Source organism: Heptranchias perlo, chromosome 9, assembly GCF_035084215.1.
Source record: "Heptranchias perlo isolate sHepPer1 chromosome 9, sHepPer1.hap1, whole genome shotgun sequence".
Lineage (NCBI taxonomy): Eukaryota > Metazoa > Chordata > Chondrichthyes > Hexanchiformes > Hexanchidae > Heptranchias > Heptranchias perlo.
In genome coordinates this window covers 45,507,736-45,534,287 of record NC_090333.1, presented here as the reverse complement: position 1 = coordinate 45,534,287, position 26,552 = coordinate 45,507,736, and the positions used below count along the sequence as shown (strand labels likewise).

Here is a 26,552-nt window from a genome sequence, read left to right as displayed (position 1 = left end):
AGAGAAAATGTTTCCACTTGCAAGGGTGTCCAAAACTAGAGGTCATAAATATAAGATAGTCACTAATAAATCCAATAGGGAATTCAGGAGAAACTTTTTTATCCAAAGAGTGGTAAGAATGTGGAACGTGCTACTACAAGGAGTAGTTGAGGCAAATAGAATAGATACATTTAAAGGGGAAGTTAGATAAGCACATGAGGGAGAAAGGAACAGAAGGGTATGCTGATAGGGTTAAATGAAGAGGGGTGGGATGAGGCTCGTGTGGAGCTTAAACGCCGGCATAGACAAATTTGGCCAAATGGCCTGTTTCTGTGCTGGAGACTCGAAGCAACTCTGTGTCTGTTTTTAATGTATTTTCATACATTGAACATGATTGTGTGCACTAGCTGTAAATAGATGACACAGTCCAAAATCCAAAGTAGAAATGAACAAGCTGGGGCTCTTTGTTTACAAATATCAGCTGACACAGATACTTGTTGATTCTTTGAGGAAAAATTGGCTAGCATGCAATACGCATACTTTTTATTGTGCTTCTTTTTCTTTTCCACTATTTACTTTAATCTTAACAGGAACTCTCTCCAGATTTAAAAAAAAGCTTTCAGAGTGCTGGTTGTTTTAAACTTACTTTCACTAAAGAAGTGGCCTTTAAAATAATGAAAGGTGTGGATGAGGTTGAAGTAAACAAGCTATTTAACTTAGGCAATTAGAACAGCACTAAAGGGCACAAGTAAGGTCCGAGATTTAGAAAACATTGTTTTCCCATAGGATACTGGATAGATTGGATAAACTCTCAAAAGAAGGCAGTTGATTTAACAGAAAAAGTACTTCACTTCCCAAAATATTCTCCTTTAATTAAATCTACCAAGACTCAAGATGTTTAAGGCAATGGGGGTGGGGGGTGGGGGAGGGGTTGTTGACAGAGGAAGGACAACCAGGTAAGGAAGAAAAACAACCAACCAGCCAAAAATCTAAAATGAGTAAAACTTTACTGCTTCATTTTTACATGTGCATATGAAATGTCATTATTTTGTTTGTAATATTTTTATGCTTCCCACTTGATAACTTTTACATTTCAGCTCCTGCTTCTGATGTTGAATTTTCCCTTCTCCTTCCATGCCTTTTTATGTAACTATCAGAATGCAATTAAAAGCAACCTAAAATTTACTGGGATTCATTATTGCCGTAATGGTTTAAGGTAGTAACTTTTCTTATTTATCAGCACCCAGCTGATGAAAGAACTTTCATTAACTTCTTGAAATGGTCAAGAAAATATTCTCGTGCTAACTTTGCCTACTTTGAGCCTTTTGTTTCTTATCTGGTGATTACTCATCCTGAGAATGTCAAGAATGGGTTCCAGAGGTAAAATCTTTTAAATTTTTTAATGTTTTGTTTCATCTTGTTAAATCTCATTACAGTTTCCTCAGGATGGGACAGATTTAGACAAGACCGTGACATGGACAAACCAATATCCATATGCCCACCCAATTTGGTTTGGTCCGTTTACAGCCTTCTTAAATATCAACCACCCTGATTATGTTAGAACTTTACTTGTAACTACAGGTAAGAATTTAATTTCTTTTTTGGAATGCAACCAACAATTATTTATTTAGTTGCAAGGACCAGCTTCCTAATGTTACTTGTTATCGTCACCATATCAAAGAGGGGAACAGCAGTAAGATAGTTTGTGTTGTGCACAAGGAACCCGCATGGGGGTAATTTTAACTTTTGGCAATGGTGTACAACGAACGATATTGGATCAGCCACCCACTATACATCCCATCTGAATTTCGTTACCAATAATGGAAAGGAAAATCGAACGGGCTGTATAATGGTCAGCAGATCCGATATCACCCTTTTACCCCCATCGACGAAAGTTAAAATTACATCACCCCCCCGCTCGACCCCTACCATGCTTTAATGACACAATTATATTTTTGATCATACATGAGCATCTGGCGTGTGTTTATCCAATGGTGAAGTAAGTTTGCTCAACAATATATTAAGGTAACAATACCTCTTTAAAATGTTAGTCACTGATTTTTATTTTGATTTCATGAGTGCTATTCAGTATGCCACAGTTATTAATCATTTTTATATGCCGAAGAAGCAGCTTAGACACTTTTAGTTTATTAATGGCTGGCTGCACGCATATTTAAAGGGAAAATTTATTGTACGGAACTGTCCCATAATTTTTAATGCTGTAAAGAGAGCCGTCTGTACACTACCGTTGTCTCTCAGACATTCCATTCTGCATATGAACATCAGAACATTAGGAACAGGAGTAGGCCATTCAACTGCTCGGGCCTGCTCTGCCATTCAATTAGATCATCATTCGCATCATTTCAGAATAGACCTCTATTCAAGAAGGGAGGGAGAGAGAAAACAGGGAACTACAGGCCAGTTAGCCTGACATCGGTCATCGGGAAAATGCCGGAATCCATTATTAAGGAAGTGGTAATAGGGCACTTAGAAAATCATAATATGATTAGACAGAGTCAACATGGTTTTATGAGAGGGAAATCGTGTTTGACAAATTTATTAGTTTTTTGAGGATGTAACTAGTAGGGTAGATAAAGAGGAACCAGTGGGTGTAGTATATTTGGATTTTCAAAAGGCATTTGATAAGGTGCCACATAAAAGGTTGTTACACAAGATAAGGGCTCATGGATAGAGAATTGGTTAAAGGACAGAAAACAGAGAGTAAGGATAAACGGGTCATTCTCAGGTTGGCAGGTTGCAACTATTGGGGTGCTGCAAGAATCGGTGCTTGGGCCTCAGCTATTTACAATCTATATTAATGACTTAGATGAAGGGACCGAGTGTAATGTATCCATGTTTGCTGACGATACAAAGTTAGGTGGGAAAGTAAGCTGTGAGGAGGACACAAAGCCCCCGATTTTCAAAGGAAATTGCGGGTGCATTGGGGGCGGAGGGGCTGCGAAAATCGGGGAAATCCCGAGCGGGTAAGGAAGCCGGCTCCAACCAGCCGACTTCCAGGTTCCCCACAGACGCGTCTGAGTGCACGCACGCCTCACGAATGCGGAATTCTCGCCGGCAATTAAAGCTGGCGGGATGATAATTAAAGAACCAAATGTACCTCATTGAGGTACTTAAGGTACTTTATTTCTGACGTAGTAGATCGTTAAAACGGTTTTAAACTTATCTGAGCGGCTTTCCCATGGCTTCCAATTCATGCCTGGAAATAAACAAAATAAATTAAATAAAAAACCATTGCACAAAGTTGAAAAACAAAATCAACCTACCTTTCCACCCTGCTCCGATGTCCGATGTCTCCCTCTCCAATGTCCCCCTCTCTAATGTCCCCCTCTCCCCCCGATGACTCCCTCTCCAATCCGATGTCTCGCTTTCCGACGTCCCTCTCAGCACCCAATGTCTCCCTCTCCGATCTCCCCCTCTGCCCCCCACCGATGTTCCTCTCTGATTTCCCCCTCCCCCCGATCTTCCCCTCTCCCCCCCCAATCTCCCCTCTCCCCCGATCTCCCCTCCCCCCCTGATCTCCCCTCTCCCCCGTGATCTTCCCCTCTCCCCCCCCCAATCTTCCACTCTCCCCCTCGATCTTCCCCTCTCCCCCCCCCCCCCCCATCTTCAGTGCCCTCCACTCTCTGTTCCAGTGCCGGATGACGTCTTGCTCTCTTTCTTTCTCTCCGGCCCCCCCGCCCAACACCCTTGGCATTGCAGCTCCTGTCAATCAGGCTGGCTGCCAGGCTCGAAATCCAGAAACAACTTTAATCGCCATCAGTTACATCGCGATCGCGTTGGAAAAGGTAAGTTTTTATTTATTCGGTTTTGCCACGCTCACCTTACCCACCACCCCCCCACCCCCGCTGCCAACCCACCACCATTTCAAAATTGAGCCCAAAGAGTCTGCAAAGGGAAAGAGACAGGTTAAGTGAGTGCACAAGAAGGTGGCAGATGGAGTATAATGTGGGGAAATGTGAGGTTATTCACTTTGGTAGGAAGAATAGAAAAACAGAATATTTTTAAATGGTGAGAAACAACAAATAGTGGTCCTCACAGAGACGGAGGAGGAGGCTCTGGAGATCAGCCGCACCGTCGAGTGCCTGTCCGTCGGGGATGCCGAGACTGGCACCCCACAAACCTCTGGTGCCACAACTTTAACATTCATCACACACAACATGAATTGATGTTAACAATGCTTGACATGTTGAACACTGCTCTGCCGATGGGTTCCTCCCCCTCCTTCTGCTCTTCCTCCTCCTCTTCCTCGTCCTCGTCCTCATCCTCCTCCTCAATGTTGATGGCAGATATGGATGCTGAATGAGGGTATGGTACCCCTCTCTGTTGGGCCATGTTGTGCAGGACACAACAGACGACTATAATGTGACCCACTCTCGCTGGTGCGTATTGAAGCGCTCCCTCAGACCGATCCAGGCACCGAAATCGCATCTTCAGCAGTCTTATCGCATGTTCAATGACAGTCCTAGTGACGATGTGACGATGTATTGACGCCATTCTTCGCTGATGGCGTCCTTCAGAGGTGGCATGAGCCATGTGTACAGGGGATATCCCTTGTCTCCAAGGAGCCATCCCTTAAGGCTGTTTGGTGCATGGAAGAGGGTCGGGATGTTGGATTCCCTCAGAATGAATGAATTATGACAGCTGTCAGGGAATCTGGCATACACGTGAAAAAATCTTTTCCGGTGGTCGTAAACGAGCTGAGAGGTCCTGGTGATGTCCCTGGTGGTGCCCTGGCATGATCCGGAGGCAAAAATGTTGAGGGCAGTGGTCACTTTAACTGCGACGGGCAATGCGATGCCACTTGGCCCGGCCAGGAGCAGCTCGGCATGAAGGAGGCTGCAGACGTCTGCGACCCCCTGGCGACTCACTCTCAGCTTTCATAAGCACTGCTCCTCAGAGAGGTCCAGGAAGCCCAGCCTCAGTCTGTAGACTCTCTGACGAGGGTAGTGCCTCCTGCCATGTCGGTCCCTCTGTTGTTCCCCTCTCTGCTATTGTGCAGGTGCCTGTGGCTAACCTCTGTATGGCGGAGCTGCAAGTGGTGGAAGTGCACAACGTGCCTGACGAGGATGATGATGTTCCTTCTCCTCGGATGTACTGGTGAATGCAGCCATTACGCCCCTCATCCTGATGTTGTCAGTTTGAGGGGGTCCAAAAAGTAGGTAAATATGTTTAAACAAAACAATTCTGAGGGTAAACCAAGAATGTCAAGCCTAAACACAAAGATCTCCCAGCCAAAAGTTTGTCTGAGAGAACTGAGTGCCCTGCTGCAATAACTCACTTTTTACCCCAATCTGTCAAACAGGGATTTAAATGTCCAAATGGCTGCCGGCTGCAACCCGACGAGTTTCCCATGCCATGTTTCACACAGCACGGGAAATACGTTGATGCAGCGTTGAAATTGCTTGCCATCATTGTTAATTACATTTATATACATTCCAAGTACTTTAAATATTGAATTGCTGCTTTAAATATCTTCCCGCTGGCTTTAATAGCCGGCGGGACTTCTGGGTTCGGGAACAGCGCGCACACCCAGATAGCTCTGGGTCGTGCGCCTTTTTTGGAGGGTTGGAGCCGGGATTCTTTCACGCTCCAAAAAATCCCGATTTTCTTTGCCTCCGCCCCCAACGCACCCTCACTTTGCTTTTAAAATCGTGCCCTATCAATCTCAGTCTTGAAAGCTCTAATTATCCTAACACCCACAGCCTTATGGGGGATCAGAGTTCCAAATTTCTACTACCCTTTGTGTGAAAGAGTGCTTCGTGATTTCACTTCTGAATAGCCTACCTTTAATTTTAAGATTATGTCCCCTTGTTCTTGATTTCCCTCACCAGAGGAAATAGTTTCTCCGTATCTACCCTATCAAATCCTTTTAATATTAATCAGATCACCCCTCAATTTCCTGTACTCAAGAGAATACAAGCCAAGATTATGCAACCTGTGCTCATAATTTAATCCTTTGAGCTCTGGTATCATTCTGAAATTATAGCTAGTGATGAGTGGCTCCCCAGAAAACTACATTTTATATAGACCTTCCCTCCTCATGAAGTTTTGAAATTGTATTACTTTAGATTCTTTTCTGTGTTGGTTCTTTAGCTCTTACATTTACTTCAAACTAAATGGTTCAAAATTTACCATAAAGAAATATAAGGGAAGTCAAAATGATTCTTTCATGAAAGATCCATAACGTGCTGCATTTATATTGCACAAATGCTTCAGGTAGTAATTCTGCAATGGTGATTGCCTCTACCACATCTATAGAAATTGCTCCACAGCATAAACAGTTTTTATAGCACTGAATACTCTATGATGTTTTGCTTGGGGCAGGTGCTGTACAGGCCAATGAGAGTGAGAGTGTGTTTCTGACCCGTACAGAGTGGGCACAAACAGTTCAGCACTCATAGAATCATAGGATGGTTACAACACAGACGGAGGCCACCATTTGGCCTATTGACCCCATGCCGACTCTTTGTAAGAGCAATCCAGTTAGTCCCATTCCCCCGCTCTTTCCCCATAGCCCTGCAAATTTTTCACCTTCAAGTATTTATTCAATTCCTTTTTGAAAGCCACTATTGAATCAGGTTCCACCACCCTTTCAGGCTGCGCATTCCAGTCCATAACTACTCGCTGCGTAAAAAAAGTTTTTCCGATCACCTTAAATCTGTGTCCTCTGGTTCTCGACCCTTCCACCAATAGGAACAGCTCCTCTTTATCTACGTTATCTAAACCCTTCTCAGTCTGATAAGGCCATAAACTTTATCTCCTCCAAAAGCAAATATTTATGTTCCTGTCAGATGTTGTTACAATCCAAAGTGTGGACTAAATTTGGTGGTACAAACCAGTTTAAATGGCTATCACCTACTTTGGCAATCGGAGGCTGCCATCTCCTAATAGGTGAAAGAATTTTAATGGTTTCACTTGAGTACTGAGATTCCTTTACAGGAGTGAAAGTGTATATATTTTACCCCAGGGGAGGTACTCCATTTTCTCTGTATGCAATGTTACAGCTTAGACCCATTCGTAATACTTTTTATTTATGCTCAATGCAAAAGCCAGCTTCTATAGGCAAGCATGCATTCCTAGGACCTGAAATGTGATTTTGTGTGCAAAGTATCTAGAATAATGGGCGTTTGTACAAACAATGAATTCTTTTACTATTGGGGTACGCAGTAGAAATAGTATGCAATACCACTGTGCCCTCCTGATCTCTGCAAGTGACAGAAAACATCATGCTGACAGTTTGTTAGCTCAGAGTATCAAGTGCTAATTTGTGTTTATTAAGAAGTCAGATTAAACCGATGCAAGAACAAATTAGCAGGTTACAGTAATTCACTTAACTTTACACCACTTATTCCAAAACAACAAAAAACTCTGCCTGGGCAGTTCTCTTCAGTAATCTTGGACTATGTATCCATGATGAAAAGTTTTTATGTGAGAGAAGAACCCCATAGAGACACTTATTTGCCGTTAATTCATATCGTGGCACAGTGAAATGAAAAAGAACATGGTCATTAACCTGCTTATTTTTCTCTCTTCACTTTGATGTCTAGGTTGGCATAATGCAAGATAAGAGGATATTCTACTCAGTTAATCAAAACTGTTTGACTTTGAATCACGAATTGCAGTGACAGATCCGTTGATCAAATCAGGTTTTGCCTCTTGAGCTTCCTGATACAATTTTCATACCTCTAGAACAAAGCAAAAGTCCCATAATGGATGAGAGTCTCTCCATGTGCCTCCCCGCTGGGACAGCCATCCCACTAGACAGGGCTGTGTGTTCCCAACCTTTCCCCAATATAGAAAAATAAAGAGCAGAATTCAGTAACAGAAGCTATATTAAAGTTGTTACAAATGTGGCATTGGTAAAAATTCTCACAAAAACATGTAAGAGATTCTGGAACAGGATAGATCCCCTGGGCCATTACAATGTAGCTTCTCTTAGAACTATAAGGGTGTCCTTTGTTCACAAATAGCTGGCTGATAATTGCTTGTTACTATTTCAAATACTTGAATGTTTCATGATGTAGGCATCAACATTCCCAGATTAACATTAATCTGTGATTTGTAAGTGTCAGACAGTTGTAAGACCACCAAGATACAACTGTCATGATACTTCCTCCCTCCTTTCAGGGATGCAACTGGACTGTCTCCTTTAAACTGGCATTCCATTTATATTAGGAGATTGCTGCAACTGAGGGCTGCTGTAGGTAGCAATATAAAATGTAACTGTAGCAGTACATCTTAGAACTAGCATGATGCTGCCATAAATCATAAATATTGTCACATTAATAAGCAAATTTCAATTCAAGTTTCATTTATTACTTACTTGGAGGAAAGAAATCCTCTACTTGCTATTTCAGGTAAAATTATAAACAAATTCTTTATGAACTCATTTATGACATTGCAACAGAGGCAATATTCCCACCTAATGAGGTACAATAAGTAAGGTAGCAGAATTATGATTGTACCTAAAAATTGTTCAGCAAACATGGAAAATACAAGCATTTGAACAGTTAAAGAAAAAGTGCAAGCAATTAGAAAAAAAATTAAAACATTCTAAATGTGGGTTGCAGCCATTCCATTGAAACTGCATTTTAATGGTCTTGTTCAATAAAGATTTGTTTTCCTCTTGCTCCTCCTCATCTGACTGATACCTAAAATATTTTTCTATCTCAAACTGAATCCAGACAGACCAGTTTTGATTTACAAAGTTCAGTTTTGGACTTTTTTGCTTCATGTATTATTAGCCATCAGATTGTGGTGTGTGTGTGTTTGGGGTGACAATGGGCTTACATATCAAATTTATTTGGAGAGGGAAGGCAATGAGCACTTTTGTGCATTGGGAAGATATTGCCACACATTGCTTTGTGTTCCCAGTGAAACTTAAACCACACCAGTTGTATTTGAGATCACAATCAGCAGGATTATTGCAGAAAGGATTTGCATTCAAGTACAAAACTGTATGAAAGTCATTGGGGTCAATTTTCAGATGGCCGAGTGGGTGCATTCGTGGCGGGGGGGCTCCTAAAATTGGGGATTCCCGGAGCGGGTCCGGAGCCCGGCTCCAACCCGCCCGCTTCTGGGTTCCCCAATGACGCAAATCCGTGCCTGCGCAGCCCCCGCATGCGGGCATCCCACCGGCAATCAAAGCCGGCGGGATCCTACTTAAGATCATTATCTGGGTCCTTGAGGTTGTTTACAGACCTCATTAGTTGGAGATTTTAGGAGGATTCAGATTTTGGACTACCCAGAGCGTGTTTCCCTGGGTAGGATACACTCCCTGTTTAAACAGATGTGTTGTAACCAGCAGCCAGTGGCAGCTGCAAAGGTCCATTTAACAGGTGCCGGGTAAACTCTCATTCATTGCAGCAGGGCACTTTGTCACCTCAGACAAAGTTTTACCTGCCACACCATTGTCTTCACACTCTAAATTATTAAATCATACCCTAAACTCTGCTGTCCAAACACATTTACCTACTTTGTGGACCCCCTCACACTTACACCGTCAGGATGGGGGGGTGGTCCATTGCTGCATTCATCACTCCATTGGAGGACGAGCAACATCACCAGCCTCGCCAGGCATGCCGTCCACCTCTGCCACGTGGAGCTACACAACACAGTGCTGTGCAACAGGCACCTGCACAAAGTAGTCGTGCAACTACACATACACCCACTGTAGGGTGACCCAATGGGTGGCATCAAGGGTGTTCATGGAGAACCTCATGAAAGGGCATTATTGCACAAGCCAGTCAAGAATGACCAAGACATGGCAGTGGTGGTGATAATATAATATGTAATGTGAGTTGATCGGAAATCGAATATAAGTAAAAACCATGACAAACCCTCAAACACCTTTGTGCATCCCCTTCATGCTCACGACACGTTTGCCTTATGCTTCCCACTACACATACGTGATGCATGCCCTGTGGCTGCAGCACAGGTAGTGGCAGGTTGGGTGAGGTTGACCGTGAAAGAGATGCATCAGAGGATGAGTATGCAATAGAGCCATGAGATTGTATGAGGATTGGGTTGAGTGGTAGTGGTGGGATGAGTACTGGCGAGGTGAGTAAGTGCAGGTAAGATGAGGATGAGCTTTGAGTGGGTGTGAGGAGTGATGTGATAGAGTAGTGTTGACCGTGCAGGAGGAGACATGGGGTGGGGGCGGTGATGTGACAGACAGAGTTTAGGGGAATGAGTAAGTGTACTCACTTTGGCTGACCTACTTAGGTCATTGAAGCGCCTCCTGCACTGTATGCAGGTGCGTGATATGTTGGTGATGCTGGTGACCTCCTCTACCACCTCAAGCCAGACCTTCGTGGTGGCAGAGGCAGGCCACTTCCTCCCGTCCACCGGGGAGAAGATCTCTGTCCTCCCCTTCCTCCTCACCCCATCCAGTAGGACCTACAGTGAGGCATCATTAAACCTGGGAGCAGCCTTCCCCCTGGGCTGCTCCATGCTGTAATTTTGGCTCCTTTCTGCAGCATCAGTCAGTGGAGGACTGCCCCTTTAAATAGGGCTCCTCCAGCTGACAGCCTATGATGTGGGTGCGCAGTCCGCCCGCTGCGCAGCTTTCCAGCGCGAAACCCGGAAGCCAAGGTAAGTGGCTTTAATTTACTTACGATCGGGGGGGAATGCACCGATTTCACTGGGCGCGTTACCCACGCGCCCAGCCGACCCCCCCCCCCCTGCCGCTGGCAACTCGCCTCCCTCCTAATATCGGGCCCATTATCTCTGCATAAAGAAGAAGCCATTTTGAGTTTGACTTAGAAATTTCAAATTACAATTGTTCATTGAAGGACTCAGCATTGAAGATGTACTTTTGGCTCTAATGACAATGTTACAAAGCAACAGAAATTGCCCCAAAGCAAATGCATCGAATCAATTCAGTCAAAATGTGTTAGCTATTATGAAAGAGAAAAAAATTTAAAATATTCTAAATGTGGGTTGCAGCCATTCCATTGAAACTGCATTTTAATGGTCTTGTTCATCGTTCAAGCATGATTTTTATCCCATTCACTGCCTTTAAAAATCATTCATTTAGATGACTAGATTTGTTTGTCATGAATTTAAAAGATGATTGGATTTTTTTTCTGTTATTTTTCAGACTTCGTTGTGTCTATCTTGAATCATTAGATACATTGAAAAAAATAATAATGCTTTGATTAGCATCATAGATTGAAAATACTTTGGGTTTTACAATCAGAATGTTGGTTTTGAACATTCAATCCAAATTGCATTTTTGTGATTACTGTTAATCCAAATTTCAATTTGTTAAACATTTTTCGTACTTAAAGCAACAGATAATATTTTCACATATAAAATGGCAGTAATAAATTCCAAAGAATGTAAATGTTTTAACGGTCTGCTTGATTATCCCTAATGTGAAAGGATTACTCGGTGTGGTAGAACATTCCCCGATAGTGTTCATTTTATTTCCCAGTAATTTGTACTTAGAATAATCGAGAAAAAAAAATTAAAGTCCATTTGTTTGTTTGTCTCTGAGTTATATGCTGTTGCGCTTAAATGTGTTACAGAGCCAAAAGATGATATGGTATACCAGTTTATAACTCCCTGGATTGGTAAGTAATTTAATTCTTACTTCCAGCAACATTACAGTATGTGGAGCATTGGGTCCCATTGAGCAAGATTTGTGGTACAAAACGCCCACCCTCACTGAGAATAATTTTGGCTTTCATCCTCTGAGCAAGACTTCAGCCCTACTCCCCCCGATGAATGATTTTGACCCCTACCCGCTGACTGCCAATCCCTTCCCTCCCAGCCCTCACATTGCAGTTGTCCCTAACAGGCTACCCCAACCCCGCCTCACTTATCCTTTTACAGCAAACCCCGCCCCCCCCACAATTCCCTTCCACAGCCCTCCCTCCTCACAACTGGATGTATTTCTCCTACCCCGATGGCTGGCCATGCCATACACCAATACCCCATACTTCCGCTGATCTGAATTCTCCTTTCTCAGCATTCTCTTCCTTGCACCCACCCCATTTCCTTCCTCTCCACCCCCACCCTTCCCTTCAGCCCCTATCTGCTACTCTCTCACTGGCTTCTTCCTCCCATCCTTTCCCACACTCCCTTACCTGCCTCCCCTTTCCCTCCCCCTTCTATTAGACTCCTCCTCCCTTCTAGCTCCCCGACATTGGTTCCATTATCCCCACCTTCTAACCCTGCTTGACCTGAAAAATTCAGATTGGTCTTGACTATCTCTGTGCAGCACCATGGGAGATCGACTATATATAGAATTATAGATCTTTCATGGTGTTGCACAGAGGGAGCCAAGGCAAAGGGTAGTTTTCAGAAGAAATGGAGTTAGAAGACAGGGGATAATTGGACCAGGGTGCACAGATACAATTCAGTCCATATACCTCTATCCTTATTTTTGTATTTCCATTATTAATTTCTGTGTTAACTTTTATGAAGACATCTGCCAATGTAAACTTGTCATGCTGTAATTACACCTTCCTGCCAGTGGAGGACGGTATAATTACAGTTTGACAAGTTTTGCATTGGCATTTTCAATTATAAATGCGGACATCAAAATACATAATGGAAAATGCTGACAGGAGGTGCACGCAGACAGTGGATTTTGAAAAGTACATATTTTTCTTTTCCCCATCTTTGTGGCTTCACTCAGTTCAGACACTGTAATTGTTTAACAACACCAGTTAGCGTTTATTTTCCACAAAGTAGAGATGTCGCTACTAATAATATATTAAAGGTGCATTATTTTTATTGAAAAGTTACTGATAAATCATCGAATGTTACAGCATAGAAACAAGCCATTTGGCCCATAGGAACAAAGGAACAGGAGCAGGTCATTCGGCCTCTCGAGCCTGTTCCGCCATCCATTGAGATCATGGTTGATCTGAACTTTAACTCCATTTACCCGTCGTTTAAGTCTTAAAAATTTCAATTGACTCAGCCTTTTGGGAGAGTTCCAGATTTCCATTACCATTTGAGTTAAAAAATGCTTCCTGATTTCACTCCTAAATGGCCTAGCTTTAATTTTAAGATTATGCCTTTAATTTTAAGATTCTCCCACCGGTGGAAATAATTTCTCTGTTTCTACCCTATTGAGTCTCTTTATCATTTTAAACACCTCGATTAGATCATCCCTCAACCGTGTAAACTCAAGAGAATACAAACCAGATTTATGCAACCTGTCCTCATGATTTAACCCTTTAAACCAAAGGTATTGTTCTGGTGAATCTGCGCTGTAACCCATCCAAAGCCAAAATATCTGTCCTGAGGTTCGGTGTATAAAACTGAATCCAGATGGGGTCTGACCGAAACTCTATACAAGTGAGACATAACTTCCTCACTTTTGAATTCCAACCCTCTTGAGATAAAGGCCAACATTCTATTAGCCTTTTTTATTACATTTTGTACCTGTGCTTTTAGTGATTTGTGTACATGGACACCTAAATCTCTTTGCCCCTTCATAGCTCGTAGTCTCTCACCATTAAGAAAATATTCCAATTTGTCTTAGATCCAAAGTGAATGACCTCATACTTCTTCACGCAGAGTTCCATCTGCCATAGTTTTGCCCAATCACTTAGTCTGTCTGTGCACCTTTGTAACTTCCTGCTCCTTAGTTGAGGGAAAAATGTTGACCAAGCCTCCAGGAGAATTCTTTGCTCTTTGAATAGCACCATTGGATTTTTTTATGTGTACCTGAACCTGATTTAACGTTATCTTTCATCTGAAAGACAGCACCTATGACAATACTGCACTCCTTCATTATTGCATTGAAGTACCAGCCTAGGTTATGTGTTCAAGTCCTGGAATTGGACTTGGACCTGAAAATCAACGCCCCTCTCCACGTGAATTAGTAAAAATGTGGAACAGATACCCACTAAATATCATTGAACAGATAACTGGTTATAAATAATTGAAAATCAGTTGGATATGTATAGGCAAAAACCATCAAATGCTCCATGAAATGCTTTGGCATCAGTTTCACTGGAAAACGTGGAACTGGCCATCCTACCCTTGATAAAACTACTAATACTTGACCTGAATAATTTGGTCTAAAGGCTGGACACAGTTTCCTTCCTCTAAGGCCAGATTCTACATCTTGAGTGGTCAACTCAGTTCTAGTTGCATGATTTATTACGGGAGGCTTGTCTCCTAGGCAAAAATCTAAGGAGATGCTCTTATCAGCTAAAACAAAAGTTGGTATTTTTTCATTCAGCCAAGCGTTCTCACCTACTTGCCTGGAGATGCTCACTCTTGCTGGGTGACAGTTCTATGGCTGCCTACTGCCCTCCGGTACCTCACCTAAATGGCTGTTCATGTTTGGGTCAGGACAGTGAGTATTGCCAGGACTTGAGCATGGAGGATAACTCAGCAGAGCCAAGACTTGTTCTCACCCAACATCTATGCACTTCCCTTTTCGAACATGAGTTACGAGATAGAGATCAGGAGAAGCGGTCCTGGTTGATTTATTCCCCTCCCTAGCAGAGGGGCGCTGAGACCAATTGTAGTGCCCAACAGTTGCCCAGCTGCAATCAACAAAGTCAGCACAGAATGGCAATTGAAACTGGGACTTTTTGTCTGTATGGGTTAGTGCTGTACCTTAACCACTAGATTATTGGGGGGGAGAGAAGATTTCTTAACATGTTTTATACCAGAATAGGTAGGATCCTAGCCTTTTCCTAGCTTGTGGAGCATGTCCCTTAGGAAGGACACAAATAGTTGGAACCAAAGTTATATGCTCATGTTTGTAGACTAAGCTGTTTTTCTTTGTGGTTCTCTCCATGTGTATCACCTGCCTTGAATTACTTCACCCAAGTGTGATTCTAGACAGTGATTGTAATCATGGAGGGCATCATATCTAAACTTAATCCTGTTCTCACCTGACATCATGGCAGTTGGGAGCAGGCACCCTGGCTAGTTTCTTATTGCTTAGTGAAAGGACGCTGAAGCCAATTGTAATGCTCCGACTACCAACCTAACTGATCTCAGCAATGTCAGTCGAGATCAAGGATTGAACTTGGCCTGTATGGCTCAATCAAATGGGCAGTATATTTCCCCACTGAGTCACTGAAACATGCCAGGGCAAGGGGCTAATGATTTTACTAGAAGATTAGGAGACATACAGTTAAAAAATTGATGATGTTCAGAAGCGAATATCTTTGATTCCCAGGTGATGGTTTACTGGTGAGTGCTGGACAGAAATGGTTCCGCCATCGGCGACTGTTAACGCCTGGATTTCACTATGATGTTTTGAAGCCATATGTAAAACTGGTTGCAGACTCCACCAAAATCATGCTGGTATGTTCTTTTGGGAGATCTCTGATGATAATGTGTAACTCATGTGATGATTTCTTTGTTCTTTTCTGGTAAAACTGTTTGTAAATTTTTTAGGCTTTAATTTTCCAGTAAGCATGTAGTAATTGCTTTCTTCTGGTGGTAAAGAGATCACTTTAGTACAGCCAGTACATTCACTAACTGCACCTAGTGCATAATTTACATTCCTTTTTGTGCCTAAACAGTCATGGTACCTGAAAAAATGAATAGTGCTATTGAATAAGGGACATTCAGTTCAGTGATGAAATACAGGCTACAAAAGCTGTTTAAATATATGGCTGTGTCCTGCCCAGCTGAAAAATACAATTGAGCCAACTCCAGCCTTACAGTGGGAAAAGGGAGACTCTATGTACTGTTATCACCATTCTTTCCCGAAACCTATCAAATGTGGTACGAAGGAGGAATTGCTACCATCTGCTCTGACCGTCCTATTCTATTCCTGCAGTCAGTAAACGCCAGTGAGAAAAGGATCATTATTACAACTGTTTCCATGTTGTAACTTCTATGATTCTATAGGCAATTGGGACTAGCTTAGTGGTATAAACTGGGCGACATGGACATGTTGGGCCGAAGGGCCTGTTTCCATGTTGTAACTTCTATGATTCTATGATTCTATGATAAAGGACGATAGCCAAATCCATTGTAAAACTGAGTGGTAAACATGTAGTAGTCCACATAAGAGTTCAGGGTTTTATTTTGTTTTATTTTTCTGTTTCTTTTATAATTTTGTTTCTTTTTGTTGCGTTCAATCTGACTCTGGTTCCTCTGACGAAATGCTGCCATCCGGAAAGGGAGAATTAAATAGGAGTGCAGACTTTTGTTGGCTGTTCTGTGAATCATCAGATAGGAGACAAAAAATATACTTTCTTTGGTGGATGAGATGAGCTATTAGCAGATGGAAAGGTCAACTATTAAATTAAACCTTCAACTACTCAGAAATTTGTGCATAAATTCTTCTAAACCTTACTGAGGGAGGGGTACAGATATCCAAGGAATAAACTGCCACATTGACAGGCTGGCCGCCTGCCAAGCAGGAAAACCAGGGCCAGGCGGCCACAGCGGGGACCGTTCGGGACAGTCCCCAGCAATTGGGAGTGATCGGAGCTTGGTGGGGGGGGTGGGGGGTGGGGGGTGGTCCGAACCCAGCAATTGGGACGGAGGGAGAGATCGGGGCTCGAGATCGGAGCTTGTTGGGGGTAGGCCCGATCACGGCAGCGAGCAGAGACCGTGATCGGCAGCAGGGAGGCCGAAAGCTTCCTTGAGGGGCGGGGGGAGCACTCCTGCTCCTCCTGGCCCACAAGGAGTGCTCTGAAAAGCACTGACCTGCTTGATCCGGCAGCTCTCGCCCCCATTTCACTGCTTGGTTTTCCGAGCCCTGGGAAGCCCAGCTGGCAGCTGTTAAATTTAAATCAGGCTCTCAACTGCAGTGTGAGAGCCTGATTTAAATATGATATTAAAGCCTCTCCAAGGTGGAACACATGCACGCCACATAACTCGCCACTATAAAAATGGTGGCAGGTGCGTATATGGCGGGTTGGGGACACGTTCCCTGATTTTTAAATTTTAACTGGTTGCAGCTTGGAAGGAGTCAGTGGCATAAAAGTTGTGAACTGTACTGACTGAAGCCATTGGCAGAGCTGTTCATTTTTTGATCTGGGCTTCAGGTCATCGTGTAGAAGGTGGCATATTTGATTCAGGGCTTCCTTGGTGAATGGAAGTCAATGAAGGCACAGATCCTCACTGAGTCCCATACTATCTTCAGGGCCTATAGACTAATCGGGGGGGGGGAATAATAGCAGGTTGGCCTCCTCCTCCTCCTTTGGTGCCTCACTGTTTTTTGCTCCTTCCTGTTGTGCTCCTCCTCCTCCATCAAGAGTGCAAACAAAGGAATCCTCATAGCAAAGCTCATGCTGTTCTATGGTATCTCTAACTTTGGTTAAGGGGCGAAAATGTTCTGGTAACTAGAGAATCTGGCAGTTTAAGGTTTAGTTCAGTAGGCCCTCAAAGCTAAAAAATCAAATTTCCTGAAAGAAGCAAGCAAACTTGTGATATGGGCTGAAGTTGTCCAGCAGTGAGCACCTTTAAATAGCTCATTTCCCCAGGTGGATCTGTTCCTGACAAAGTTACACCACCTGCTCAGAAGTTACATCGACAGAAGTTATGTCTAGTGAGGACCAACATGATGGAAATTCTGACATCACGGGGTCGATTTTAGCACCTGGCGGGGGGGGCTCCGAAAATTGGGGAATCCTGGGGCGGGACGGAAGCCTGGCTCCAACCCGCCCACTTCCGGGTTTCCCACAGATGCGCTGACATGCGCGCGCAGCCCCGCTGGTGGGACTCCCGCCGGCAATTAAAGCCGGCAGGGTGCCACTTAAGCTATTTATTTAGGTATTTCAGGTCGTTAACAGACCTGATGAAGGAGATATTTCAGGAGGGTTGGGATTTTACAAACAACTGGGACTGTTTCCCATACTGGGGGATACACTCCCAGTTCAAATGGACGTGTTGCAGCCATCAGCCTGTGGCAGCTGCAAAGGTCCATTTGACAGGTGTGGGGGGGGAGACCCTCACTCATTGCAGGAGGCCACTCTGTCACTTTGGACAAAGTTTGGCCTCCATCACCCTCCTCCTAACAATAAAATTCACAAACTTGCACACTTACCCAGGGGTGCTGAGACATGTACCTACCTTACGGACCCCCTCAGATGTACATCTTCCGGATGGGGCCGCTGTAGCTGCAGTCATGACCTCCTTGGAGGGCGAACAGCATCACCAGCCTCGCCGGCCATGCCGTCCACCTCTGACACGTGGAGCTCCAGAACACAGTGCTGTGACACATCCACCTGCACAGCAGGAGGGAGGGCAACCACAGAGAGAGACGCGTCGCAGAGGGCACTACCCTCGCCACAGGGTCCACAGACCAAGGCTCAGCTTCCTGGACCTCTCTGAGCAGCAGTGCACACGGAGGCTCAGAGTCACTTGACATGTAGTCGTGGACTTCTGCAGCCTCCTTCATGCTGAGCTGCTCCCGGTTGGCCCGAGCACCATCTTCTCACCTGTCACTGTCAAAGTCACCACTGCCCTCAACAACTTCTCCTCCGCATCCTTCCAGGGTGCCACCGGGGAGATCGCCGACGTCTCTCAGTCGTCTGCACAAAAGAGCCCTGCAAATACACCTGCACCCACTCTGCAGTGACACAATGGGTGGCATCAGTTGTGGGTCTTCATAGTGATCCTCAGGAAAGGGCATTATTGCACAAACCAGACAAGATTCGCAAAGACGTGACAGTGGTGGTACCAATACAATATGTAATGTGAGTTGCTCAGAAATTAAATATAAGGAAAAACCATGACAAACCCTCAAACACCCTTGTGCATCCCCTTCATGCTCACGACACGTTTGCCTTACGTTGCCTACTGCACATATGTGATGCATGCCCTGTGGCTGCAGCTCAGGTAGAGGCAGGTTGAGTGAGGCTGACGGTGAAAGAGATGCATGAGAGGGTGAGTATGAGATAGAGCCATGAGATTGTATGAGGATTGGGTTGAGTGGTAGTGGCGGGATGAGTACTGGCGAGGTGAGTAAGTGCAGGTAAGATGAGGATGAGCTTTGAGTGGGTGTGAGGGGTGATGTGACAGAGTAGTGTTGGCAGTGCAGAAGGAGATGTGGGGTGGGGGCGGTGATGTGGCAGACGGAGTGTAGGGGATGACCTACTTAGGTCATTGCAGCGCCTCCTGCACTGTATGCAGGTGGGCGATATGTTGGTGGTGCAGGTGACCTCCTCTGCCAACTGGAGCCAGGCCTTCTTGGTGGCAGAGGCAGGCCGCTTCCTCCTGCCCGCCGGGGGGATGATCTCTGTCCTCCCCCTCCTCCTCACCCCATCCAATGATACCTGGAGTGAGGCATCATTAAACCTGGGAGCAGCCTTCCCCCTGGGCTGCTCCATGCTGTAATTTTTCCTATTTGTTGCAGCATCAGTCAGTGGAGGACTGCCCCTTTAAATAGAGCTCCTCCAGCTGACAGACCTTACTGCGCATGCGCGGTCCGCCCGACGCGCAGATCAGCAGCGGGGAACCTGGAACAAGAGGTAAGTGGATCCAATTAGCCTGCGATTGCACGCGGGGCAGACTGATTTTACCGGGCGCGTTACCCACGCGCCCAATCACCCCCCGCCACGAACCCGCCGCCCTGGTAATATTGGGCCCTATGTCTGTATGTGTGCATTGCTTGAACAGCAGGCAGAAGAATTGATCCCTTCAACCTGAACTGAAAATTTCGCTGGAATCAAACCTGGACATAAACCCAGCAGAAACAGATCCCACCCTTAAATCTGAGACTCAAAATTGAGATGCATCTGCATTACATTCCTATCTTGCCAATAACAATCGGGATTTTGGCACCGGCATTTCAAATGTAGAGAATGGAACAGTGGGTTATTTTCATCAAAGGAACAAGCATAAAAACATTCATTAACTTTTTTAAATTGTGCTAACAATGAACAAATTACACTTCAATTTTTTTTTCATGGGTATGAAGTGCATTCATTAATATCAACAAGCAACAGTGGAACCTCCAACAATCTGCCATCCTAATTTCCCAGCAGAATTTTCACGGGACAAAGCCTTGCACACGATGTCTAACATCAATCTCTGCCTGTCTTGACATAAATCAACCTCACAGCTCAAGAAATGTTAAATTCAATTTATGTTGCTCGTAATGTACTTCCTGTGTGTACGGTAGCTGTATTATACATGTAAGATGTGTTGGATGGCATCTTAAGATTTGTCCAAGATGTGTTGGATGGCACCATAAAAAATGGTATAGGAGTATCTGTTTCGGGCATTTCTGAAAATATTGTTGTGTTCCTTTTTGAAGATACTGTGTTGTTGGTGGACCCATCTGGAAATCTAGTGCACTGTACTCACTATCTTGAACATTGGATTAATCAGTGAGATATAGTGGTGGTAATAATGGCTTAGTATGGCTCAAAAGGGCATCTTAAATACATTGATTGGAAAATACAAGGGGTCCATTTGTTGATTCACATTAGAACCAGGAGCCATGAAGGATATTGCCTTCACAATGCTTTCGGACAGTGCTGAGATGGGGTGTAGGGCACTTAGGTCTTGCCTTTCTTCACTAACAGCAAAGCCCTAGTATAGATCAAGTTTGTGGCTTATAAAAAGTATCCAAACAGCTCTTTCATGTTCAAGCCTCCCAGGCATACAATGGAAAGGCTTCTTCAAGTTCAAATGCAAGATCTAGAATCAAGCTGTGAGATGGATTTATGGCAAAAAGGAAAACAGTTGCAGGGCAGGAGGACTTTGACCCATATCAAGCTGTTACTGAGTTCCCTGGAAGGGAATCAGCTTCACTGTGGGAACGCCTACTTGCTAAAGCCCCTCACATGAGGAGCTCAATTAAGCCTGGTATGCAATACTTGAACATCTAGAACATCAAGGAAGCTGGCATGTCACTGGTTAGTCCTTCCATCATGCTGAAGGCAGATGTCCACCAGATATTTGATGAGGAAACTGAGAATTGGGATGACAGTTGCTGAAAGGTATTACTTGGAGGCTGAGTATGAGAATACTCATTTATTCAGGGCTCAGTGCTGACCATGATTTGGAATGCAGCAGTTGCTGGAGTTCTGCACCTCCAGCTGGTGGAACCACCATGCGATGGTATGTGGTATATTTGTCCATGCAGTGATCAGGAGGATGGTGGCAATGCAATCACACATTTAGTGCTTCCCATATTGTTCATAAGGAACTCCTGGTGCTTGTCTGCCTGGCAAGGGCTCAAACCTGCTCCTGTCAATTGCTATGACTAGTAACTATCCGACTTGGGGAGGAAGTGAGTGGGCTGTCTTTGGGGTTGAGGTGGCTCCAAGATGACATGACTGGCAACTCTGTGTGACACTGTTGCTGATTGACCAGCTAGCCTGCTTCAATAGTGGAATCTGGAGGGATAGACCTGTCACTGGGATTGGGATTGTTCCCATTCAGCTCCAGATAACCCTGCAAGCCAGGGCCCTAATGGGTATGGACCAACAGTGGGAATCTTACCTTTGCTCTGTGCTGATAGGCTGTGCAATTTTACCTGGTTAAGCTCCAATAGTGTCCCTGTGAACACTTGGGGGTCCCCATATCTTGGTTCTTGCCAACCTGCATCTAAGCTCTCTGGACTAGGGTATAAGTGGTTTGAAACTACGGGAGGAGTGTGCATTCCATATCAGGAAAAAGAAAAGACTTGTGTGGATTTCTAGTTTGAAAACTCTTAAACATCATGACCTAGATGACCAAAAGAAAATCCGTACAGCCAAAATGTGGGAATAATTCACCAATTTTCATTATTCACCAGGGTGGAGGGGGAAGTCCTCTCCTTTGTGGCCAGTAATGGGGGTTTCTCTATAATTCGAATTATGGTGTTTCTAAATTGTGTCACTGAAAAATAAACACAGTTTTCTTACATTACAACCTGCAAAATTAGCAAAAGCTGACTGACTAACGGCACAAAAAGCTGACAGCTGAGAAACAGCCTAGAATATAAGCCTTTTGACACAAGTAGACAAGGGGGTAAATTTTAGCGGGATGGGGGTGTGGGATTTCCTGACGGGAAACCCAGAAGAATGAGTTTCCCGGACTTCCGTACGATTTTGAGGGTGGGGAGGTTCGGTCATCAGGCGAGGGTCGGTCATCAGGGGAGGGTCGGTCATCAAGGGGAGTCATCGGGGGTCGGCGGTCATTGGGGAGGGTCCGTCATCAGGGGCTCAGTCATGGGGAGGGTCGGAGATCATGGGGAGGTCGAACATGGGGGGGGTCGGAGTTCGTAGAGAGGGTTGTAGATCCTTGGGGAGGGGGTCGGAGATCATGGGGAGGTCGGACATGGGGGATTCGGAGATCATGGAGGAGGGTTGGAGATCTTGTGGGGGTCAGAGATCTTGTGGGGGTCGGAGATCTTGTGGGGGTGTCTGAGATTATGGAGGGGTCGGAGATCGTGGGAGGGGGGGTCGGGCATGGGATTGTGGCAGGTATGCTTGTTGGGCCTGGAGGAAACACTCCTGCTCCTCCTAGCCCACAAGCTGTGCAATAAAGACACTTAACTGCTGATCGTGGCCTTCTCATGTTCTCTTATGTGGCGTAAAGCAGAAGGCCCAGGAATGCCAGCCCCCAGGAGTTAAAAATAAAAAACCTATTAAAATGGAGGCCCACAGCCTCCTTAAAAGATTTTACTGTCCGACACACCTCCTGAGAGAGGGTTGGTTGGCCGCCCCTCGGCCCACCTCTATTAAAACCAGAAGTGGGCGGGTTGGGGTCGGGTTTTACTTTTTTACAATTTTTACCTTCCTGTCCGCCCCCAACCCACCTGTTCGTGGGGTTAAAATTTACCCCAAGGAGTCCGACTGAATGTGCAGTAGCGCATAAGCTTGTCATAGCTTAAGCTGCAGACATAACGTTATGACTTTGATCATTTTTATTATTGGATGTTTATTTGTTGCCTTTTGTTTGCTTTGAACTTTACTGCTGGACCTCACCATTCACAAAACTTTACCTGGCGTACGCTGCTCTGCCTGCCCCCTGGACACCAGTAGCCTCCGGCCTCATTTCAGCACAAAACACACTAGAAAATACCCAGTTTCCATCTCTGCCATCAACAGGAACTGCAGGTGCCATTTTACAAAGCTGCACAAGCACATTTGTGTTCCTGCCTCGAAAACCCTGACGTCTGCACTGGGAATGCACCAGCTGCATTTAATTAAGAGGATAGCGGAAAACCTGGGGATATTCCCTCTTTGTACCAACATTGCAAAATTGTCCAGCCAAAATTCACAAGCACCATTGGTGAGCCCATAGTGGAATCTCAGCCCCTTTATGTTTTGGATATTTACTATATAAAACTGTATTAACATATTTATGGTAAATCATTTAACCATGAGGCCAGTCTAATGGTTGTTTTGGAAATAGAAAAAAAATCTACAATGAAAGTATTACATTGTGTTTTTTCAATGCTGATTAATAACCTAATAGCTGTTTGTTGTTTATAAATTGCTTCTTAAAATAAGTTGCAAATAAATATGTCTGTCTGCACAGGATAAATGGGAACAACTTTGCACAAAAGAAAATCATTCCCTGGAGCTCTACCAGCATGTCAGCCTTATGACATTGGATAGTATTCTGAAATGTGCCTTCAGTTACCATAGCAACTGCCAGATTGAAAGGTCAGCATTTGAAAAAGTACTACAAAATAACTTGCAGTACAGCTTTTATGAAAAACTTGTTTGGGAAAATGTATGCATGAGAGAGAGAAGAGCTGTGTGTTGTTTGTATCAAATGATATAATGTGCTTGTGATGCCACTTTCAAGGGGCAATGTGGCAAATCAGTTAAAAATGTTATCGAATGATAGGATCTATATCCAGAACTGGAGAACTGGGTGAGGTTTTTCACCACGGCAGGTTTACCTAAACTACACTTCTGCCCTCAGGGTGATCCTGCCATGACTCTGTCCAATTATCATTGGTCAACTTCATTTTGATATTGTCAGCGGGCTCCTAGCACTATTTGCATCCTGTTGTAGGAGTTTGTATCTGGTCGGGGTGGGGGAGGGGGGCGGGGGAAGGAGAGCTGATGCTGCTGCGGCATTAAACTGGCTAAAGCAGCTTAAAGGGGCTTGGCAGTCATCCTGTGTCTGAAACATTTTAGATCACTGGAACATCTGTTGGTTCGTCACAGTACTGGGCCCACAAATTTATGGACTCTTCAGTTTAGGTATTATTGGCCGAAATCTGGCAAAAGAGGACCCAGATTTTTGGCCTTATCTGCTTGACATCCAGGGGGCTCTAGATTTGGCAGCCCCACCCTTTTTCTTTGTGGGAACATGTTTACTCTGCACCCCTTGAATCTTCCCCTTGAATGCCTCCCACTGCTCTGACATTGATTTACCTTCAAGTAGCTGTTTCCAGTCCACTTTTGCTAAATCACTTCTTAGCTTAGTAAAATCGGCCTTTCCCAATTGAGAACTTTAACTCCTGTTCTATCTTTGTCCTTTTCCATAACTATGCTAAAACTAACTGAATTATGATCACTACCACCAAAATACTCTCCCACTGATACTCCTTCCAACTGCCCAGCCTCATTTCCTAAAACTAAATCCAGAACTTCCCCCTCCCTTGTTGGGCTTGCTACATACTGGCTAAAAAGTTCTCCTGAATGCAATTTAAGAATTTTGCACCCTCTATACCTTTCACACAGTTTGTGTCCCAGTTAATATTAGGGTAGTTGAAATCCCCTACTATTACTGCCCTACTGTTTTTGCACTTCTCAGAAACCTGCCTACATATTTGCTCTTCTATCTCTCTCTGACTGTTCGGGGATCTATAGTACACTCCCAGTAGTGTGACTGCCCCTTTTTTGTTCCTTAGCTCAACCCATATGGCCTCATTTGATGATCCTTCTAACATATCGTCCCTCTCACAGCTGTAATTGTTTCTTTAACCAAAATTGCCACCTACCCCTCCTTTTTTATCCCCTTCTCTATCTCGTCTGAAAACCCTGTAACCAGGAACATTGAGCTGCCATTCCTGCCCTTTAAGCCATGTTTCTGTAATAGCTAAGATATCGTACTGCCACGTGTCTATCTGTGCCCTCAGCTCATCTGCCTTATTCACTATACTACTTGCATTGATGTGTATACCTTTAAGCACTGTCAAACTCCCTTGCTGTTAATTTTCTAACCTTTTGAATTTCTTTTCACTTGCCCAATAATAGTCCCAGTAATTTAAGTCATAACCATAGCTTCCCATCTCGTGAATGTATGCTAAAAGCTCTCCATGGCTTTAATGTCCGTTCTATAAAGGAGTGTCCAAAACTGCATAAAGTACTCTTAACTGTGGTCTAACAGTTTTGTACAAATTCATCATGTATTCACATTGGTTGGTACCTCCTGCCATTCTTGTTGAGCAAATTGCCTGAAGGGCAAGTGAAAAGAAATTCAAAAAAAGAAGAAACATTGGGCTAGATTTACCTGAGATCATCAGAGGAATTGCAGCACAGGACCTCTGCCTGCCCACATGATCCCGACAGCGCCTGACTGCATTTTCTTTGAGGGGGCCTCATTGAGTTTGCAGGGTGGGTTCACCGCTGCTGGGAGGGAGGGAATTAGGTCTAACTGCAGTAGTTAAAAGGTTAATGGCCAGAGCACAGCAGGAGGATGAGAAGGGGAGTGAGAGAAACTGGAGCTAGATGGTAGAGGAGCACCATCCAGAGAGTCTACAATGACAAAGGCCCTAAGGTTTTCAGAAGTTGCAGTGCTGATAATACTGGCAGAGATAAGGGCAAGAAGAGAAAGACTCTGGCAGCCAAGGAATGATGCCCCAGATAAAGGATGTGCGGGCAGTCTGGAGGGAGGGGCCACTGGCATCAGTGCCAACTCTACAACTTTACGAATGACTGTTCAATGGCAGAAACATTTATCTATGATTTATGATTCAGGAACATAAATCTCATGTACAATCAGTGGAGACAATGCTCTTGTGTCATGCAGATGGTGTACAAGTTGAAGGAATCCACAAACCACATCTGTAACACCATGCAGGAGGTATGGGATGATGTGAGGAACACCCTGGTGAGTGTGGCAGTCCAGATAAATGGAGCCTCAAGACATCAGAAAGAGGCTGTGAAGGCAGTTGTCACTTTTAGAGTGGCAGCAATGACTGCTTTCATAAAATTTAATTGGGACTATTCGGTCTGCTCTCACTCAGACCATTAACCCAACTGTGCCAATGTCCAGGGCTGAAAGAAATAGTCACAGATGCTGCTGCTTCTCAAAACAGTGACGATGCACTGACACCAATATAGCCCCCTCAAGTGCCAGCACAAGAGAGAACTTCTGGTCTGGGCCCACTAGGCATTGGGCGCAAAAATGACATGACACTGGAAGCAGGTCCTGCAAGGACATCACTGTCAAGTGCCAACTCAGTCCTTGAGGGCTTCAACGCTACAATCCCAGCCATAAACCTCCTGACACTCAGGTAGTACCATGTAGGAGTAAGAGGTTAGGGTCATGAATGAAAGGAGTTTTAGGCACAAGAGGTAGTCACAGTGATAAAAAAAAGTAGCAGTAGTAGTAAGGCACAATGAAGAGACAAGATGGTAGTAAACATGTATGTATCTAGCAATTCAGTGTGTTTCCTTAATTTTTCCAGAGAGGTCACTTGTTATTTA

The 26,552-nt window shown here is 44.4% G+C and overlaps 1 protein-coding gene across 1 annotated transcript in view; it reads left to right on the top strand.

Annotated features, from left to right (window-relative positions):
- Positions 1–26,552, top strand: part of cyp4t8 (cytochrome P450, family 4, subfamily T, polypeptide 8) — a 70,757-nt gene that overhangs the window by 4,495 nt on the left and 39,710 nt on the right. The window contains exons 2-5 of the mRNA XM_067990323.1: positions 1,416–1,560; positions 11,532–11,576; positions 15,161–15,288; positions 23,422–23,549. Of these exons, the coding sequence (XP_067846424.1) occupies positions 1,416–1,560; positions 11,532–11,576; positions 15,161–15,288; positions 23,422–23,549 (446 nt within the window). The remainder of the gene's footprint in view (positions 1–1,415; positions 1,561–11,531; positions 11,577–15,160; positions 15,289–23,421; positions 23,550–26,552) is intronic.